This window comes from Leiobunum rupestre, chromosome 5 (genome assembly GCF_980474605.1).
Source record: "Leiobunum rupestre chromosome 5, qqLeiRupe1.1.hap1, whole genome shotgun sequence".
NCBI classification, from domain to species: domain Eukaryota; kingdom Metazoa; phylum Arthropoda; class Arachnida; order Opiliones; family Sclerosomatidae; genus Leiobunum; species Leiobunum rupestre.
In genome coordinates, this window is record NC_143388.1 from 51,072,659 (window position 1) to 51,094,250 (window position 21,592).

At 35.0% G+C, this 21,592-nt stretch overlaps 1 protein-coding gene across 2 annotated transcripts; it reads left to right on the plus strand.

Moving 5' to 3' along the window:
* The first annotated feature begins 5,247 nt into the window (after positions 1 to 5,247).
* Positions 5,248 to 11,875, plus strand: LOC149945241 (solute carrier family 22 member 21-like). Of its 2 annotated transcripts, XM_090175071.1 has the most exons (10): positions 5,248 to 5,688; positions 6,455 to 6,558; positions 6,628 to 6,782; positions 8,667 to 8,841; positions 8,914 to 9,058; positions 9,122 to 9,207; positions 9,276 to 9,490; positions 9,986 to 10,167; positions 10,221 to 10,351; positions 11,321 to 11,875. In XM_090175071.1, the coding sequence occupies exons 1-10, from the start codon at positions 5,335 to 5,337 to the stop codon at positions 11,373 to 11,375; spliced, it is 1,602 nt and encodes a 533-aa protein (XP_090031197.1). In that variant the 5' UTR covers positions 5,248 to 5,334; the 3' UTR covers positions 11,376 to 11,875. The 2 variants fall into 2 exon arrangements, with proteins under 2 accessions (XP_090031197.1, XP_090031198.1); XM_090175072.1 differs by lacking the exon at positions 6,628 to 6,782 and having other exon boundaries at positions 5,523 to 5,688.
* The last annotated feature ends 9,717 nt before the right edge of the window (positions 11,876 to 21,592 follow it).

A 21,592-nucleotide genomic window follows, 5' to 3' on the forward strand; every position in this document is an offset into this window, starting at 1 on the left:
TTTGTTCTCCGACGAAGCGTCATTTTCTAGAGATGGGCCCTTTAATCATCAAAACAGCCATCTTTGGTCTGACATCAACCCACATTGGGGTTTTGAATATCATCACCAGGTTCAATTTGAACGGGTCAATGTTTGGGTTGGACTTGTTGGAAACCGTTTGATTGGTCCCTTTTTCCTGCCGACGAACCTCAACGGCCAAAGGTATTTACATTTTCTACAGAACGGACTGAGTGACGCAATCGACGACCTTCCATTGGCTGAAAGACGTCAGTTGTGGTTTCAGCAAGATGGCGCCCCTCCGCATTTTTCCCGGCAAGTAACTGAGCACCTCAACAACGAGTTTCCTGAAAGGTGGATAGGGAGAAATGGTCCAGTGCATTGGCCAGCAAGGTCACCTGACCTAACACCGCTGGATTATTTTCTCTGGGGATTCGTTAAAGCAAAGGTATACGCCACGCCCATTGAAACTAGGGAGGAACTCATTAGACGAATAATCAGTGCTTGCCGAGACGTCACACCAGAAATGGTAGAGAAAGCGTTTGAGAACTTAATTGTCCGCGCACAAACCTGTGTTGCAGCCAATGGTGATATTATTGAAAATGTTTTGTAAAAATTTATGTGAATAAAATATCTGCATTTAAAAACCAAACGTGTACATTTTTTCAAGTGTGAAAACTCTACTACGTTTGTATTAGACTTGTTCCCTTTTCAATTATCGTTTCAAACAATCGTAATTTGGCTTCACCAACTTGTAAATTTTTCAAGCTCGAATTTTCACTGATAAATAAGTTGTTTTTCGTCGAGTGAACAATTTTTAAGGGTTTTCGATGACGGCCTACAACTTTATAATAGAAATTTTTTATCTCGCACCTAGTGGTCGAAAAATAATTTTTCAAAATTGGTGAAAAACATTACCGAAAACGCTCAAATTTCTCAAACTGATGTCCCCCGGTATAGAGAATTGACCTTCCAAATTTGAAATCGGTACTATAAATAGTTTTTGAAAAAAAAACACTTTTCCGAGCAAAAAAAAAGACCCTGTATTCAACTGATAAACATGTACTGTAAAAAGGGTTAAATTCAATTGTGCATTGTTTTAGTAAGTCTAACTCGCTGCTGTAACTACTTAATTTATAATATTCTGAATAAATTAAACTCGATTGTTTCGTCTCAATTATTTAAATTAAAATTGAAATTTTATACCGGGCAGGGTTTGAACCGAGAATACGTTTTTCGTAAATAACTCTGAATTGCGGAGATATCTTTGGGGGTCGTGTCGAGAAATTAATACCACTAGGGACCATTCTTCCGAGGAGAGGTATATTTTCGCTTGCCAACTTGTTTAAATCTGAAATTAAAAAAATAATTTTTGGCTGCTACAATAATTTTATATTTTTACCTCTCCGAGGGGACTTTGTACCCTAGGAGGGGTTATACAACCACCGTGTCTGTCTGTCTGTCTGTGAGTCTGTCTGTCTGTCTGTGGGTCTGTCTGTCAGGCCTGCGAACGCGTTCGCATTTTCGGGGCAAAGGGTAATCGCTGCGTACGCAGTTTCTTAGAATTAGGGAAAAGGTTTTTCCAAAAGGGCTCGTTTTTTGTTGCCATTGGGTGTAGTATAAATATGTTTCAATTTGCGTTAGTACCGGGCGGGATTCGAACCCGAGCCCTCCTGCACGTCAGGTGAGCATTCTAATACAGAACCACGGATACATTGTACACGCCACTGAAAATTAGAAACTCTTCCGAGGAGAGGTATATTTTGGCTTTCCAACTTGTTTCCCTTAAACTTTTATCATTTGGCTGTTGTCTAAATTAAATTGTTTATATTCTAGTTATATATATTTTGTATGTTGTTTTATTTTTTAACCCTTTATGTTATACTTGATTTCTGTTTGTCGCGGAGGGGCACAAGTCGCTTACTGACTTAGCCGCTTACTACCTTGTAAACATTTAATTTAAAAAAAAACTAATAAATAAAAATTGAATTGAATTGAAATTGAATTGAAATGAACTTACATTGTTCGACTGCCTTGAAATCACAATAATTATTGTACAAAACAATAATCTTAGGTTGAAATTTTGGTCGTACCATAATGTTAGGCTTGCACAATATTTTACGCTTATTTAATAATAATAATAATAATAATAATAATAATAATAATAATAATAATAATAATAATAATAATAATAATCAGCTAGGCTAATACCCAAGGCACCACCTTAGGCCTAAGTCATTAAGTTACTTTTGAAGCCATAATTTCAGGTGGCCGGGTTACAATGCGTAGGAGGGTGGTGGCAAGCCCTGCATGCCACGAAATCGAGCCAACAGCTCCCTACACTAACTATTACCATTAACCTCGACCAGTTTTTACAGTAATATAATATTATATTATATTATATACTTTACATTGCGTTTTGGCTCTTTTGGAAATTTGGAGGGGCGGAAAATTCGTGACCCGCCCCGGGCGTCAAAGGGTCTAGGTACGCCACTGCAGCTGTCCTTAGCCGAGTTTCCCTTTCTTTGTTGACATGGGGTCCATAGTGGCTTTAGTGGCCACGGGCTGCTGTGCCCCCAGTAGGTTTTCTCGTTCCATATAACGATGCGTTTGGAGTAAAGGAGTGCCCCCTTGTCTTTGTAATGCCGCACTATCTTTTCACCCCCATCTCCCCATTTGGGATTTCTCCGAAATAAGAAACAAGGACTGCCAATATGTCATGTTATTTTATACTTTTGCTATTTCTGTGTGACGTTTTTATGACTTGAGTTCTGAGAGTTTGTATTGATACGAGTTTAACGAAACGAATAGAAAGCAAGCTTTCCTCGCTTTGGGGTCATAAATTGACTCATATGGAAACTTTTAAGGCCTAAGTGCGAAAAGTAAAAGTTTCACTGTGATTGTGTTTGGCTTGGCGGTACCCCCTTCATGTTAAACGAGCGTCCATTCAACTAACAACTATTTTCGGGGGTTTGAATTTAAAGACTTTCGCTCCCACGCTCGAAAATTGGATGTCATCAGTGATGACCGTTCAGGAAAAGATAAATTACAACCATTATATTACACACATGCTCTTGAAAATCTCCTTTGCAAAAAGTTTTTCATTGTAATTTTAGAGACCGAAACCTCCAATGAATGACGGAAATTCTATTTATTTCAAACATTGAGCCCCGTAAACTGGATTGAAGGGAATTGCAAAGCAATTTTTATGGAAGACCCCTCAAATTTTTCCAATTTCCCTGTACAGTGGCGCTAAATATTTTTAAAGCTAAAGGCAAGTGCGGTTAGAGCTGAAAACGTTGGTGTTCCACACCAAATACCCTAGGTATATTCCCTTTAACATTAATTTCGAAATCGGCAGAGATAGGTATAACTGTTGGCAAAAATAATGTGACGCGGGACGCGCGATAGTGCTAAATGCAATACTATTTATGTCAAACACCAAACTATATATCCCAAAATATGATACTTATCATTGTAATTTACTTTTGTTTTTTTTGTTTTTTCAATTTTACCCAACTTTAAACGAATATACTGAAAACATATAATTCTTTGAGGAATTTGCAATTTTGCTAAAATTTAAGCAATTTTACTAAAATTTACACAAATTTTTAAAATTTACAAAACTTTATCCAATATTTAACCGATTTAAGAGTACTTGATCCAATTTTATCCTAATTACATAAGTGTATCCAAAATTAAATTAATTCACCGAATGTTACAAAGTTTCCACAACTCATACAATTTTATCCAAATTCACATAAATTTATAAATATTTCACAAATCTCTATCAATTTTCCCATCACCTTATGAATTTTCTTTAGTTATTCCACATTTAGACAGTTAATGTAAATTTACCAATTTACCGAAATTTAGATATTTTAAATAAATTTTCCCCATTTTATCCGGAATGTAGGCAATTAATTTACACACATTTTGTCAATATCGTAATATTTTGCTAAATTTTCCAAATTAACTTGCATTTACTCAAAAGAACTCATTTTACATATACGTACACCATTTAATTATATATACCCAAATTTACCTAACTTTTAATTATCTAAAAAAATAATCTTTGAAAATTTTTAATATTTTAGATAGAATCCCCGATTCATTTACAAAGAGAACCATTCAATTTTAGTAGTAAAAAACTGATTTGGTTACCATGGCAAAACTAAGGCCCGTAGAATTTTTCCGCTATAAGGCTTTTTAAAGCAATTGTGTTGGATCGACGTGAACTAACTAACAAGATAGTTAAGCTACATTTTGAACCAAAAGGCGGGACATAAAAGTACCCCTTGCGTCGAAGGACTCGTTTATAAATTGGACAATAACTTAAATTATACTAATTTTTAACAATATAATTATATGGGATATATAATTTATAACTAAGTAGAGTTATATATAAGTTATTCTAATTAAAATACTCTACGATGGTAGAGTAGAAATTTTCCACTTTAGGGTTTTTAAGTTACATTAAAATCTACGTAACTTCCGAGATTAAACAAAATCAGTGAGTTTCACCTTGTGTAGTCTCCTTTGTTGGTTAATTTTCGTGTCAAGGCGTGTCGCAACGTGCAAAGCCTTCAATATATTTTTTAATTTACGTATCGCTTTAAATATATACAACAAATATTTGTTTAGTTATTGCCTTTTGAAACAAACGTTAAAATCGACATTAATTCCGGGTAATATCTGCTCAAACTGTTCTCTTCTTACTCAGAACTCGCGAAACGAAATCCTAAGGGGTTCTTCTCACTTCAATTACTTATTGTTATTCGCACAAAATTTTAGTACGTTTAATTGTTTATATAAAATTCAAATAACTTTTCAAGGAAAAAACCTGTAGAAAATCCAATTGGAATATGGGATATAAATATTATTAAAATAAAAATTGATAATAAAGAAAATTAGGTCGAGCTAACGCCATTTTACTTTGATTTATATACGATAGAGGCACACCATTTCATTTCACACAAGTTAAACATTTCTAGAAATTGAGTAACCTTGTTTTTATAGGATTAAGAAGTGTACGTTTGAATAAATTAGTAATTGTATTGTCCATTTAAACCATAACTCGTACACGGCAGACGTTGTAATGAAAAACATAGTACTCATACAATAACCAAAGAGCCCGCAATATTTACGAGCAGAAGCCCGCTTATGGGAAATCCTAATTTTTTAACTTTAAGTTAATACTCGTACATGAAAACTGTTGGCTGCGGATTTCGTCATCGGGTTTATAGGTCTACGCAATTCGCAAAACAATGCACCCGCAGCGAAGCGCTTATATTCACGAACAGAAGTTGGCTAGGTGGAAATTCTCAATAGGAATTGATGGAGCAATCTTGTAAAAGCAATCTCGTGAAGAAGGTTGTTGACCTGACGGACGTGACGGGCAGGAATGGAAGGTTTCAGAACCAGATATTGATGGTTTGCCTGGTTCGGGCCCTCGCTTGGAGCGCCGTGTTTATATATTACCAATTTGTTTGTCAGAAAGTAGATTTTGGTTGTTATTTGGATTCTGACGGCAATAACCAGACATCCTCATTAGATGGAAGGTGTCAAAGAGTCAATAACAATTACAGTGAAACCTCAGGATTAAATGCCACTTTGGAAACTTTTCCCAAAATTCAGTGCGAGAGCTTTATTTATAATACCAACAGAACCCGGAGATTTATCACTGACGAGGTGTGTATTAACAATATAAAATTTGAAGTGTGAAAGGAAGTACGAATTGTTTTGAAAAGTAGGTATAGCAGTGGTGTAGTCCTAAAAATAAGAACCGGGGTGCTACCTGGGTACGGCCAACTTCGATTTCACGCGTAATCAAAGTTGGCTGTACCGGTCGCTGTCCAACTTTGATTTTTAGCGTGATCGAAGCTGGTCGTACCTAGGTAAGGATTTGAAATTGTTATTATATTTTCCTGCGGGCAAAATTTATAATAAAAACACACACCCTTATTCAAGAAAAACGATTTACGAAATAGAAGCAAGGCGCGCCCTGGGAAGTTGAAAAAAAGAGGCAGGGCGCGCCCTGGCAAAATGGAAAAACCAAGGCGGGGCGGGGTCCTGGTCCGCCCTGGCCCAACAACACCACTGAAGGCTAGCGATTTTGGGGGAATAAATTTTATTTCCAATCCTCATTTGAACCAAATTACTACACCGTTATTTTCTCCAAGTTAACAAAATGTGTTGTCCACTAGAATACCCTTCGAACGTATCATATTTTAATAAATTGCGACGAACGCTCGTGGGGTAGGACCACGTGCCTGCATTTTCCTTAGTTGATAGAAAAATATGCGTTTAACCTAAAAACTATTTAACTATTAAAGATAATTAATGGTCTCCTACCGGATTTTTTTTAATCCAGCATCGACCTTGTTACTTCATCATCTTTTTAAACTTTTAGCCATTTTATTGCGCTTTCAACAGTCTTACTCTATTGATGTTTCAGTGGGACTTGGTGTGTTCTCGAGAGTGGATGCTTTCTTTTGGCTACATGGTTTTTTACATTGGAAATTTCGCCGCCTTCTTGCCTGCTGGACATATTTCTGACAGGTAACTATTTCAATCCCACTGACCACACTTAATTACACAGGCCCCTTGAATCTCATTATCTCCCGTTAGATTCGGCCGTCGTCCCATCCTGCTGGTCGGCCAATCAGCGCTTTGTATCATTCCATTCGCTCTGGCATTTTCAGTCAACGTGGAAATGTTCTTAGTTTTTCAGTTTGTATTGGGACTATTATACGGTGCTGTGCTCAGTTCTTTACACTTAATATGTATGTGTATTCGCTTTAAGCATTTACAATATGGCATTTAAAGTTAGTTTTAAAGACAGTCTAGTTATCCATACTTAAGGTCTTAAACATAGTACCAGAGTTGGACAAAACTCAAAGTGAATTTGTGCGAGTGTCCACCCTCCACCCTTCTTCTCACTCAACTTCCTAATAAAGAAACTCTACCCGTAAGAATGGAGATTTCACTTTTTCGTGAGCTCGCGGGAGAAGAGGGAATGTAGTCAAGGTCCGCTCTTTCACTCTTATCATTTTCTTAAAATATTAAGAGATAGCGGGAAATTTTTATTTAAATTTAATTTAATGACTTCACTGGAGATCGTGGTGCCCTCTTATAACGGTAAAGGAGGCTAAAATAAACTTTTAGGACCGAATTGTAAATTACCGCCTTTAATTTTAAGTTTCCCGCCAAGAAAAAAGTGAAATTGGTGACCTTTACTAATCTCACTCTTTGAGAAAGAGTGCACTTGCAAAGTGACGAAAAATGACAGTGGGTAAGATTAAAGACTTTAATTTGGTGTTGAATTAATAATTAGTACATTTAAATATCATAATAAAGAACGTATCTATTTATGCTAAAGGATAATGATAATGTTGCGATTAATTTTACTAAAGCAACCACTTTCCCCACCAAAAAATGATATCTGCTCTGATTATTATTGATTTCCTAAAATCTACACCTTCCGACGCGATTGAAACTCACACCAGTAGTTGGTTTTATTTTTCCCTATCTAGTTGGAAAAAATCATCTGACCAAAGTCATCCTTCCTAAATAAAAATGGAAACATTATTATAATAAATTAAATGAGTAAAAGTAAAGTTAATAATGGCAAGTTCTATGTCTCGACTTGTGTTAGCGTATTAATCGATGAGATTAATATGTTATGAAACCTCTATTGTAAACACCGCCCCATCCCAGATGGGATTTTGCTAATCTCTCATAGTCAGTTTGTCTATAGTTAAGGAGGTTTAATATTTAAAGAACCCTAACATGATATTTCCGAATATAAAAATACTTAACTAACTGCTAAAAAAATCTAAAAAATCAAATAATATAAAAAATAATAATTCTTCAAAAGCTATATATTATGGTTTTCTTTTCGAAATTATTTAAAATAGTTATTTATATTATTAAAATAATATAATAATTGTGCTACGGACTAATGGTTATTTTACAAAGTACCCGATGACTTTATTTGCCAGGTTTTAAATAGCAAGTGAAGGTAACTATAAAAAGGACAAATATAAAATTTCTTCTGACAATTTTTATTCTATCTGTACTAGAATGAATACTCCTTTTCATACTAGCCTTGAGTGTCAAATATGAGTGTTTTTTTGTCCTAAGCCTAAATGTAACAAGTTAGATAATAAAGTTCAATTAGAGTTTTGTCAAATCTATAGTTCATTTCCAAGAGCTGTTTCTTGGCAGAGGCGTACCGAAGGGGGTAAAGGGTTCGAAATTTGACTCTAATGGGTCTCACAAAAACTGTTATGCTCAATTTTAGTCGAGATGAACACTCCTTGCAGATGATTTTACTCACAAAGTGGTGCCATTTCAACAAATCAAATAAATAAAAAATGAAAACATTATAATGTAAATTCTTTATAAAGTAAACTAGTCTAGAGGTTAAGCTTCACTTTTGGATTCAAAAAATTTGGTGAAAATGTCGCGAAATTTAAATTTGCGAACAATATTAGGCTAATCATGGTATGAAAATCTTTTTTTGGGAAAATTACCCGGGTAATTTTAGACGGAAAATATCCCGACTTACAACTCTAGGTGCCCTACACTATCGGAAAGCTACTGTCAAATAAACAGTTAAATTTGATTTTGTACCTGATTATTTGTTCAATATACTTTATATTAAGATGTAGAATCAGTTGGACCTGAATATCGAGATAGACTTGTGTACAGTTTCCAAGGAATGTTTGGATTTGGATTCATGATCACGGCACTCCTCGCTTGGCTCATTGAGAAATGGCGGACGTTCGTCATTGCAGCGCTGTTTCCGTTTCAACTGCCCTTGCTCGCCCTTATTTACTGGTAAGGGTGTCATTCTAACACACCAGCAAAGGATTTCCGTTAAATTCGTCATGGATCTTTCTATTAAAACAGGTACGTCCCGGAATCCACAAGATGGTTACTCGCGACTAAACGTTACGAACGAGCAGAAAAACAACTTAACGAACAGGTCAAAGCCAACGGTAAAAAGTTGAACATCAAAGACTTAATGCCCCAACTAATAGAGAAAGTGGAAATGGTACTTAATACGTCATTTATTATAGTAAAAGGTCACACTAATATTATTGAATTTCGAACAAAGGACTCGAAGGCGGAAAAGCATAATTTTGTCGACTTATTCCGAAGCCAGCATCTCAGAAAAACAACTATCATTATTTCCTTAGTATTGTAATGCGTAATATTATGGTGTAAATTTAAGATGGAAGTTTTCTTAACGACGTATATTGGCAAAATAGCGCTTTGACGGTGTTCATAAACCACGGATTCATTATCTCTGTTTCACTAATCGGAGGCTCAATTTACTTGAATGTCGCCTTGACAGGATTGGTCGTATTCGTTTGTCCACTCTTTTACAATTTCATCGTCAAGCGATTCAGCCGACGAAGAGGCTTAACGATCCTTTTCACCCTCTGCGGATTCATTTTTCTCGCTTCAATGGCCGTCACGGAAAGTAAGTTACAATCTGTCTGTTAGACACGGATGAAAAATACGATATTTTAACTGATTGATCGTAACTGTAAAATAGTTCCAAGAATGGAAGTGACAGCCCTCATTATCTCCTTAATTTACTTAATGAGTTTTATAACTTTTACCTTTCAAGGTGGTCTTTAGCAATCTGACACTGAACCGCACAAATAATAGTCACATAATTTTTGTCGTTGTATGGTTAATATAATAAATTAAACATGACCATGAGAGCGAAATATGTGTATATCTTCCATGAGCGCTGGTTGAGAGATTTAATTGTTTCTCGCGAGCAACAAGCTTTAACCACGAATATATCAAACCACAAATAGAAATGTAAAATTTGGACCCCCGTTATGTTTTTATTTATTGGTTGATCAAATTCTTTTCGAAGTTACAATCAACTTGGATAACATGTACTTCGCCTACCACGAAATGGAAGTTCCACTTCAATTATTCATAATGTTTTTAACGTGATCAGATTTGTTTTGGTTGAAGCTGACTTTCTTCATGTTGGGAAAATTGAACAACTGCACTTGTTTCGCCTTAATTTTCATTTTCGTCAACGAGCTGTTCCCGACCAACTTGAGAGGAGTCGGGGTGACTTTCGCGATGCTGGCTGGTCGAGTTGGATCGACTCTTTGTCCGTTGGCGGATCTATTGGTTAGTAATTACAAAATCATGGACCATCGTGAACAACGTACTTTGTATTTCAGGGGCAGTTCTATGGAAAGTCCATTCCGACGTGTTTGTTCGGCTGCCTCTCTTTGGTGACGACCGTCGTGTTCCTCTTTTTACCAGAGACTAAAGACAAACATCTGCTGGACACAGTGGTGGACTTTGAATCGTAAGATTGGCTTTAATATATTAGGATTACTTTGGTTTTAAGTGGCGTAAAAGGAAGAAAACAGTTTTGAGCGAAAGTTTAGCTTTTAACTTGGACGACATTAAAAACCCGCATTGAAAATGGGAAACTTCATAAAAAGCAAAATAATTGTGCGTTGTTTGCAAAAAAATTATTAACTTTAATCTTAAAAACGATTGGTTCTTAAAACAGTTTTAAAACGTGTTTTTGCCAATTTATTTAAAAATCCGCAACTTGTTTAAATGTTTTAAACAGTTTTCCAATTTTTATCATTTTATTTATAATTTTTGCGTTCATTAAATTTTCGTCAAAATATGAACATGAATGCTTTAGTTTATATTTAGAGAGGATGGTTCTGTTGAGACGATTTTAAGCGTAGCTCGCAATCCACCTTTCGCGTTAGCAGTTAGCTCCTTCCCCTAAAAACTAAACTAATCAGCCCGTTATCAGTTTGGGTTCCCTCAAACTGATGTCTTCCGACGCGACTAAAGCACACGTTTTCCTCCCCAACGTTGGACTGACACCAAGTACCCTTACAAAAGAGGACCGCCTCGCTTAATTGGTTTCCACGCCCACACACACGCTGAAACAGAGGCTCACACACAATGGCAGTAAATTTGCCGTGATGTAGACATCTTCTCATAAACTAAAAATAACGCGAGGGCGTTAACGAACATTTACGGTCCATAAACTGAGGGGAGTCTTGAGTTACAGCCGCTTTAATGAACTGACCGTTCTCTGTCCACTCAGAGAAATAAAATTCTGCCTTAATATCTATACAACGATTACATTCGTATGAAAGTGAATATAGTCTTTCGTATTGCTAAATAGTAATCAGGTTATTAGTTAAGTGCCCATCAGAAAGCTTTCAGCCATGATCGATTTCGGTGACTTATATAGAGAAAGTGTCTTGATCAATATTTGTATAATTTGGATATTTACGGATTTTAGACTCTTCACCAAAAGTAAAAGAGATGTTCTGGAAGAAAAAAAACGAATCAAATGACAACAAACTGCAAAAAGTGCCTGAGTGGAAAATGACCTCCGGACGTTTTTAGATGATATTATTTTTGTTTAGTGCACATGGAAGGACCATTTACAGTGTCGGCGCCAGGGATGGGCTAGGTAGGCTATAGTCTAATTTTAGAAGAGCCATGGCATCCTACGAAAGGGGCCAAAAATGTCAAATTAGCAAAACGTTTTGGGAGATTCGCAAAACTTCTGTTCAAATTCGTTACAGAGAGTGTAAAAATTTAGATTATGAGGATGAAACACAATATTAGGTTAGCGTAAGGAAGGGACCCAAACAGTGCTTCCACTCTGGGAAATTGGAAATCCCCTTTTTATATATAAGGTAACCAAAAAAATTCCCTTTTTTCCCCTTTTTAATGTTAGAAATGCCCTCAAAATTTTCCTATTGATTTCTAACTTTATATGATTTAAAAATAATATTTTCACCTCATATTTAAGTCGAGGAATATTTTCAAATAAATTTATTTTATTATAATAGACCAGAATTTGGTAAAATAGGAACATTGTTTATTTTTTTTACTAATTGCTTTTTAGTAATATCACATTATACTAACTATTATATCTACAGATGATAATGGAAGATCCATTTGACAAACAAGTGCACAAATGGACGCCTCTGTTTGCTTAATAACATGATCGGTTGAAAACATATCAGTTATCTGTTTCGAAGTGTCTATTTTAGCTCGTTTTCCGATTCCCGGGCTAAAATAGCCTATCACCTGAAAGTGGCTATTTTAGCCCGGGAAACGGGCTAAAATAGCTCAAGACTATTTTCAGCCGTTTTCCGGGTCAAAATAGACACGGCCTTATTGTTTTGTTTACATTAATGGCTGCTTCAAGTACTTGTACATTTTGTTTATGCTTCTTTGAGTCAGCATGTTTTATTAGTTCAGATTAACCACACAAAATATTTGCAAAACAAATGCGGCATTGAAATGGATTTTTAGGTACCTTTTGAAGCCAATCTTTAAATTGATTCTCCTTAAGCCAAGCATTGACCAATCTTGGTTTTATATAAGAAGAATTCGTTGTTCCAAGGTTTCTATCATTTTTTTCCTATGCGTTTCTATTTTCGAGCCAAGAGTTTATATCTGTTTTCTTTTCGAGAATTTTTCAATTTCTATGTTTAACAGGCTAGCAGGTAACCAAGGTTCCTACAGGTATAAAACGTACTAACTAACAATTTGTAAGTTTACATCCGAATTCCGAAAAACTAAAATGAAACCGAAAAGAACACGAAGTTCCACGATACAGAATTACAGACGAATATTTCAAAGCATCTATTTTAGCAACAAGAGTTCAAAAAGTATTCCTGAAATTTCTTCCATAGTCTATGTGACGGACATGATATTGAGGTGTAGCTTAATTAATCACAACGTGTTTAGGAACTTTAGGAACTGTGCAGCTGATTCCCTTACTAGTCCAAAAAGCATTCAAGTTGGAGAAAACACTAGACTATTTATTTTCAATGAACTATATTCTACTCATAATAGCATATGTAACATAATCACTCATAAGTATGCCATAAAAGCATTTTCGTTAATGAAACCTTGTTCACGGGATATGACGTAATTTACGTCACTTACAATTCCGTGACGAAATACGCGTCATCAACTTTACTGATGGCAAACGGAAGTTAGTGAGAATTCCTCGCGCGTTTCTGGCTTTGCCCATGTCAAGTTTAGCTCGTGCCTCGCGATCACATGATTTCATTTCCATAGTAACCTTTTCAATAGCGCAAGGATTATAAGCATTTTTGCATTTTTGGGTCCGCTCAATGTATGTTCCGCGTGAAACGAGGTCTCATTGAATTTTTTTCAATGGAAATATTATACAAAGGCATACTTATGAGTAATTATGTTACATATGATAATAGTGGTAAATTACATTGTTTTCCAGAAAAATGGGAAATTCCCTTTTTTTTTTCATTTTACCCTTTTTTTTCTATAAAAATCCCTATTCTAATTTTTAAAGTTGAAAATTTCATACAAAGGGAGAAATTCCATACAAGTGGAAGCACTGGACCAAAAACTTAAACTTTGCTTACCTCACCCAAAACCTTGGACGCCGTCACTGGTTATCACTTCTAAAGCTCCTTTCCCTACCATAAAGGAGATTCTTCATTATGTTTAGTCTACAAATAATCGCGGTGTATGTAATTTATCATTAAATATCCATAAACATGCATTATATTTGTAACCTTCACGCTGTGCCAATAATGACTTATATAAATCATTGTTGAACGTGCCGGTTTGACAAAACAGCCAAGTTTAAAGCCATCTAAAGAAGAAAGATCAACAATGAAGTTTTCCTTTCCAACGTTAAAGCTCTTAGATTTACGGAATTAAGAAAACATATCGCGAAATATTTCATTTGGATTAGGTAGGTATGTTACTATGTATCATGTATGTTTGAAATTTTACGAAATAATTTTAATTAAATTTATTTTTATCGGCATATACAATGGTTCCACTTTAGCGATAGTAAATTAAACCAGCCACGTGAATTAAAGCCACTTAAAGTCGCCAGATGACTTGGGCCAAAGTTAGTGCTTATTATTATCATAAGAATTTATTGGGCATTTAATAATACATATATATACATCTAATGAAATAATCTATAAAGCAAAGATGTTTCCAATTCAAAGTTCGACGAGACTGACAATAAAATGATAATATTCAGTTAGACTAACTATAGCAGTTCCCACTTAATACATTTTCCAAAAAACATTTTCGATTTTTTAAATGACAGTGGCTACTCGGCATATATTAAACCGGAGCCTACGTTATTAACAAGGCCTGTGCACGCGTAGTAGCGAGAGGGTGACACAAGCGAGCGGATTACGCGATATATACCGATAGGTGGCACTCTTCCTTGTTGATTATTTTTGAATTATTTCGAATTTTCGCGCGCTTGAGAGTTTCATGTTTTATTTCCCGACACTTTTTAAACCGAGAAAAATAGCTTTCAACACAAGTTATAAGATAAATTTTGAATTAACATATAAATTAATGAAGAAAAATAGGTACTAAAATAATTTTTATTAAAAAATGAGATCTTAATATCACAGTCTAGAAGGTTTGGGCACAGTTTCGACTGTTTGGTTATTTAAAGCACTGGACATTTAAATATTTAACTTCACTTTAAGGTTATTATGAGCAAAATAAAATTACTTAAACTTTAGGATATTATGAGCAGAAAAAAATTATTTAACTTCTTTTACTATCACAGTTAAATTAGTAAGAATTTAGGATATTACTATCACAGTTAAATTAGTGAAATTGCAGGCTACTACTATCACAGTTAAATTAGTGAAATTGCAATGATATTACTATCACAGTTAAATTAGTGAACTTAAGACCATTACTATCACAGTTAAATTAGTGAACTTTAAGAACATTATTATCACAGTTAAATTAGTGAGTTTTAAGAACATTACTATCACAGTTAAATTAGTAAACTTTTAGAACATTACTATCACAGTTAAATTTGTGAACTTTAAGAACATTACTATCACAGTTAAATTAGTGAACTTTAAGAACATTTCTATCACAGTTAAATTAGTGAACTTTAAGAACATTACTATCACAGTTAAACTTTTAAAACCTTTCTTGACAAAGGTTTGATACTAATTTTTTTTCTAACTTCATTTCTATCGGAGGCATCAATAGCGTGATTACACAATATTGGTCGTAGAAATTTTTCTAGCAAGCAAGATTTTAGGGAGACCATTTTCTCCACAATCACACGCTAGAGGTTTTGAAAAATATGGTAAAATTTCCATAACATATGATTCTAGAACCTGATTTCTTGGGCACAAATGGAGGGATGATTTAACAAAGTCAAGAACCAAACTGAGTAAGCAAATTAAGAACCGGCTTGGGTATTTTAACCCTCCATTGTCCTGCTCTGCTATGAGAGCATGTAGTGGTGCTTGCGATTGCGGCACAGACAATTTCTCAAGACAACGGGTGCAATTTGTTCTCTCTTCAGCCACTCTAACTAAATAACCTCCCACCATCGCTATGCTGCAGTTTTTAATAGAGGTATGGCAGTTGTCTAAATAGAAAATCTTAGTATTAGAAAATTAGTTTTGGTTTTTTCAAAAATTAAAAATTGTACCATTTATAGTAAGTTTTTCCATTTCATTAAGTAGTGTTTGTAGGAATGGGGTTAATTTTATAGTCTTTGGCGGTTGATTCTCAGGTTTCGTGACTGGTGTCCATTTATGTAGCTGTTTATTGCCATTATCTGAAAGCTCTAAAAATATAATGCATCTTTAGAACACCTCTACCAACAAAAAAATTATCAGAATCTTACTAATAACTTCCGACTTATTTCCCCTATTTGCATTGGAATCTCCCGAGGCTTTCATGATGCCTAGTTTTAAGGTGTGTTCAATACTCAGGGTACAAGACCGTACATCTAACGTGTCATTATACCCAGATGATCCCCTTAAATGAGAAAACGCCTCTTCCACAGCGTCGCTTGATAACTTTCTAGTTAAGACGAAGTGATATCCAATTCCCAGCAAGTCCTTTACCACAGCAACTGTAGATTTAGTTGTTATATTAATGGCTTCGAAAGTTTCATCAGTTAATTTTTCAATTGGACTAGTTGCATTTCCTTGAATAACTTCCAGGAAGGGTAAAAATTCTTCTAGAAGCCAATCTAGTCGAGCATCATTTATATCATAGAATGGTATTTTGTTTTCATTTCGTGTATAAAAACCATTTGTAGTATTGCATATGTCATGGATTTCCCACCACGTACGCACCATTTCCATAAAATAAATCGTGCATTCCAAATTGTCCCTTTCATCAGGATCACACATATTCAGTCTTAGCATAGTTCTTAGAGCTGCGGTGACTGGTTGGGAAAATAATGTGACAGCACGTAGCACATTCATTTTTTCGAAGTTGGTAGGAAACATAACTTTTCTCGTCAAATTCCTCACTGGCTTGATAAGGCAGTGTTTTTGCAAATCATATAATTTGGTTATAAAAACAGAATCTATACGAAAGCCAATGTAAATAAGGAATCGAGCTAGGAAGATATTTCTCAAATTCTTAATTAGGTGACTTTGGTCAAATGCGATGTGTAGTATGCGATCTGAATCTAAAGGATGCGGGATTTGGTGTCTTAATGTACCATCTCCTAATTTCCTGAAGGCTGCCGTGTTGGTTTTAGCGTTGTCTGAAACAATTCTTACAACTTTAAACCCGCATTCCTCAACAGCTTTCATTACCTCTAGCATAATTTTGTGAAGTTGGTCTGAATCAAGTTTTGAGGTAAAAAAATAAGCAACAGGCAAACGAAAGTTAGTTGAGAGTCCTTGAAAGACGAAGCATAGCAAATGTGTTGCTAATTTTTCCCCAATTGTATGATTTGTTTCCCTAGCAGAAAGAGTGGTATCACCGAAAAACCTGTCCATATTTCGGTCATACTCAAGCCTGGCTCTGATTGCCATTTCGTCTGGAATTAAAGAACCAAGTTTCTGATGATCACTCGTTAGCTTGGTAGCTTCGGAAATACATGTAAGTCTTTGCCTAACTAAAGCTGTCACCCCGTCCTCTCCAGATGCTCCTCCTAGGTATCGTTTGAGTGTGGTCCTGTGAGGCAAATGTAGAATTTCCATCTCTTGCATGAAACAATATGCGCTTGGAGACTTCTTAAATATCATACAACATAATTTAAGAGTTGCCTCTTGATAAGGAGGACTTTTTTTCCCAAACGCCATAACTTGCTCTATAAGGAAATTGGCCTTGGTATCAGAGGTTGCACAGGCATCAATCACTCTATTTAATTGAATAACTTCTTTTCTCTTTGCTTCCATTTTGTATATCCTTAGCGAAGCTTTTTGACAACTAATTTTCATTTGAAGTACTTCAATTTTCTTTCTCAACTTGTAATTGTTTTTTCCTAATTTACGAGTCGTTGCATAGCTATTTAGAGAAGTTCTTTTCCTTACGCAAGGAGTAGCCTGGGTTGAAGCATCTCTGGTTGTTGTATTTTGTGAACTGTGACCCAAAGTTGGTTCTTGTGGTTTTAGAGTTGATGTGCATATAGGTTCTTCTCGGGGTTTTGGAGTTGATATGTATATATGTTCAGTTGATGATGCATTTTGAATAAAACTAATACTGTTAGTTGACTCTGAGACAGTATCGGTGTCAAATAAAGTTCTTCTAATAACTTTTGGTGAATCCATTTTTTTTCCCATAGGCTGATATTTATCATCAAAAGAGATTTTAGTAGGTGTATCAGCCATAATAGCCTTATTTGAAAGTACAGGTAATACAGGAACTTTAAGTGACTGGCTTTCTCTGACTAGCGAGTTGAGGCTATTGTTCAAGTTTTGCCGAGCGTTATTTAACAGTGTGCTAGTTATTGGAGATAATGAATCTCTTAATGGTGACCTTAAGGAATCTCTTGTTTTTGATTTCTTATTGGGATTAGAGATTACATTCTCACTGTTGTCTTCTTCGGGTACAAATGATACTGCGTTGGGCAGTAAACGCTTAACATTTTGGCATGAAATACTGAAATCTTCAGCTCTAAAATGTTTACTGCAAACTTTAGGCTCACTTTTAGCATTCACTTAACTTTCTACATCACTAATGTCTTCTTTAATATCTCTCCTATATATTGCACAAATCCATATTCTTCTTGTAGAACTTTCTCTAGGAACTGCATGGAAAGAGAGGCATTCTTGCCCTTCACTTGTGTCCCTTTTCTTACCTTCATTACAGGATGGAACAAGCCAGACTACCATTTTGTAACCTAAAATTAAAAATTAAAATTTAAGACCAATTTAAAACGATTTACTGAAAGAATATATATAAACATAGGACTTGGCTGAATTTTATAAAAATTCCTTTTGGAAGTTCATAGGTTTATAAAACAATGATATATTTAAAACTAATTAAAGAATAGTAAAATTTCTTACACCATAATATTTTAAATAATATCTTACCTTTTATAAAAATTAACAACACCACTAATCCACTGAGGCGCCCGGCTAGCCTGTTGACTAATGCTAAAATCAACCTGCAACGTTAGCTTGCCCGCCACAACACCCGCGAAATTCCGAAAGTTCAAATCCCGTGACGACGAAGAGCACCTCTAGTGGTAAATATTGGCGAACTAAAAACGTCGAATATAAAAATAGGAAACGACGCGTGCACAGGCCTTGTTAATAACGTAGGATCCGATTAAACTATCTTCCCCGACAAAGAAACCAGAATAATGTCCTAATTTTTGAAGAATTGTTTGCCGAACGTTATCCATGATGGCTGATCAATAATATTTTCAAATCGAAATAGTGAAAAAACTTATCGTCGTCTGCTGTTTCGTCTGTAGCTGTGATATATTCTCAACTCACTGAGTAAATCCATTTCCTTGGTAATCCAATAGATCTTAAAAGAAATTGATTTGAAAATCTTCATCGGTTCATTGTGTAAATTGGCGCGTGCTTGCTCGGAAGGGATAATCTTATTGGCCAAGACAAATGCGGATAAATATTGCTAAGCCCACGTGATTCTATTTTATTATCAGAATAAATAATTACACGTGCGACGAAAAAATGGGCGATATCATCGAGATTCACGCGTTTTTAATTTAAAAACCCTTCCTTTTGACGGTTTTTATTTTGGAGCGAATAATTTATTTTAGCGTCTATTGTCAACTCACAAAGTTTATATGCTCTTCACAGTCAGATAATTTATTTATAAATTATAATAAATTTCATAATTAAAAATGCCCTTCTAAGTTTATTAAAAGTTTTGAAACCAAACAGTTTTGTTGTAAATTAGGGCTAAACATTTTCTAATTTGACGAGTTCTAGTGAAGTATTTAAAAATTATTAGTTCCAGTTATAGGTTCAAAAATTAAAATGGCCTTTCTATCAAATATGCTCAAATCATATATGCCGTCTTATATACCAAAATTTGATCTTATATTTTAAGGCAAGAAAGTTTCACTTTGAGGTTTTTAGGTAACCTTTGTATTTAAATTTCAATTAGAAAAATAATTTTAGATTTTAATCTTTCAAAAGTAATTTTTTTAGTTTACTTTTAATTATGCTAAATTCATAATACAAATTTCTAGGAGTTAGCTGAAAAAAATGTTGGTTTTTTCTAGCTTATTGTTTCTATTTTACCAAATTAAATTCCGTACAATAATAAATCACCATTGGAAACTTATTAACAGTTAATGTTTAACCAAATTCAAATGTTAAGTTGAACTATTTATTTTAATAAATAAGTAGGATATAGGGGCAATTTTAATTATGGGACTAGTCATTTTTAAAAACAAACCTAGAACTTGGAAAATGTTTAGGCTTAAGTTACAACCAAACTGTTGTTACAAATTTCTTTTTAATAAACTTAGAAAGGAATTTTTAATAATGAAATTTATCATATTTGATGATTCAATAATCAGACCTAATCACTCTGAAGAGCATATAAACTATGCGAGTTGACAAATGGATTACCAGGGAAATGGATTTACTCAGTGAGTTTGGAATATAATTTTCCCAATTCAATGGTTTTACTTTGGAAATTAAAACGTTTACGATTTTATTTCTATGTATATATTTTTATATAGAACTTACAAATTTAAGAAATAACTACCATGTAATTTTAATAACTTACTCTGTTAAATTACTGGTAACAGTCAAATATTAAGACCATAGAAATCGGATAGCAAACTAGAACGCTTATATTAGATTCTGGGCTAAAACGAGAGTAACACCATCAGGTCTACTTAGTAAATAACGAAGGCACTGATGTAAATAACCATTTACATGCGTTGTTGATTCATTAATGGTCTTTTCCACTTTCTTTAAAGTTTTAGCTGTAAGTACAAAGCGAGAAAAGGCTGCAACTATCCAGAATGTGGTTTTCGGATTTATATTTTTCGAGAGGTAAATACAGCATTTCTTTGTTGTTGTACGAGATGATGGATTATCTTTGGAATAATTGTTGTAACTTATCTTTATTGTTAAAAAAATAGTTTACTGAATTTAGTTCTAGTTAGGAAGGCTTAGGCTTAGCCTTTGCTACCTGATTCTGTCACTCTTGTAAGCTAATGTTATGAATTATAAGGATGATAAAATACGCGAAAAGGTAGATAAGTGAATAATTAAAAGGGATAATATAGCTAAATCCTAAACAAATTTGAAGAAATTTAAAAACTTACTAATAACTCGTACCGATAGGTCTTCGAGCAACGCGAAAATCGGATCAAATAGATCTTCGAGTAAAAAACTAAATAAAAAATAAATAAAATAGCCAGAAATTCCAACGGTAGACCGGTTTCGTTCTATTTGGAACTCATCAGTACCGTGCGGAAAATCTGGCTGGCGACTATCAAATCGAAAAGAGAAACTAAGCCTAAACATTAAAAATTTCAAAACGCGATCAGTATAACTAATAAACATTCAGTGTCTATAGTTGATATAAATATCTGAACGTGGGAATGCAACCACGGCCGTGCAGAGATATCCTGGGGCCCGGGGCAAACTTACTCGCGGGCCCCTTCGATTTGCACCACCCCCCCCCTTGAGCCCTGAAAACTTTTCCCTAGTTATCTTGATTTGCACCCCCCCCCCCTTGAGCGTCTTCTATGGGCCCTACAGCTACGGGCCCTCCTCGGGGGCCCTTTTCGCCCGGGCCCTGGGGATTTCCCCCCCTGCCCCCCTCTGCATGGCCCTGAATTCAACGGTCGCCCGAGCGTAAAAGATGTCTGCTGTATAGCGACCGCTATGCAATAATTGGGGAAGAATTTCACTATAAGTTGCAATGGACTGCTCACATATAGGGCACTCTGAATGTTTATGCAATAATAAGTTACCTAGCTAACTCATATCCAAAATGTAAATATTTCTTTACTGTTTGTTTGGGAATTTTGCATTGGTCGGATAGGCCTAACTATTTATAATACCAAGAACCCATAGACGTACTAAGACAGCGGAATGGGAGCTTTGCTGGATCGCCTCCTAATCTACTTTTTTTGGAAGCGGAGTTACAGTCTTCTACCACTATCTTGGTGCCACCTAGGTACCAAAAATTAAATTTAAAATTTAAAAATGTCTGCGCGCCGCGAAAAACAGGGTTCGTGTAAATATTTTGACAAAGTGAACAAGAAAATAGATAAATTAAACAGTATCAATTTTTCGGACGTTTCCCAACG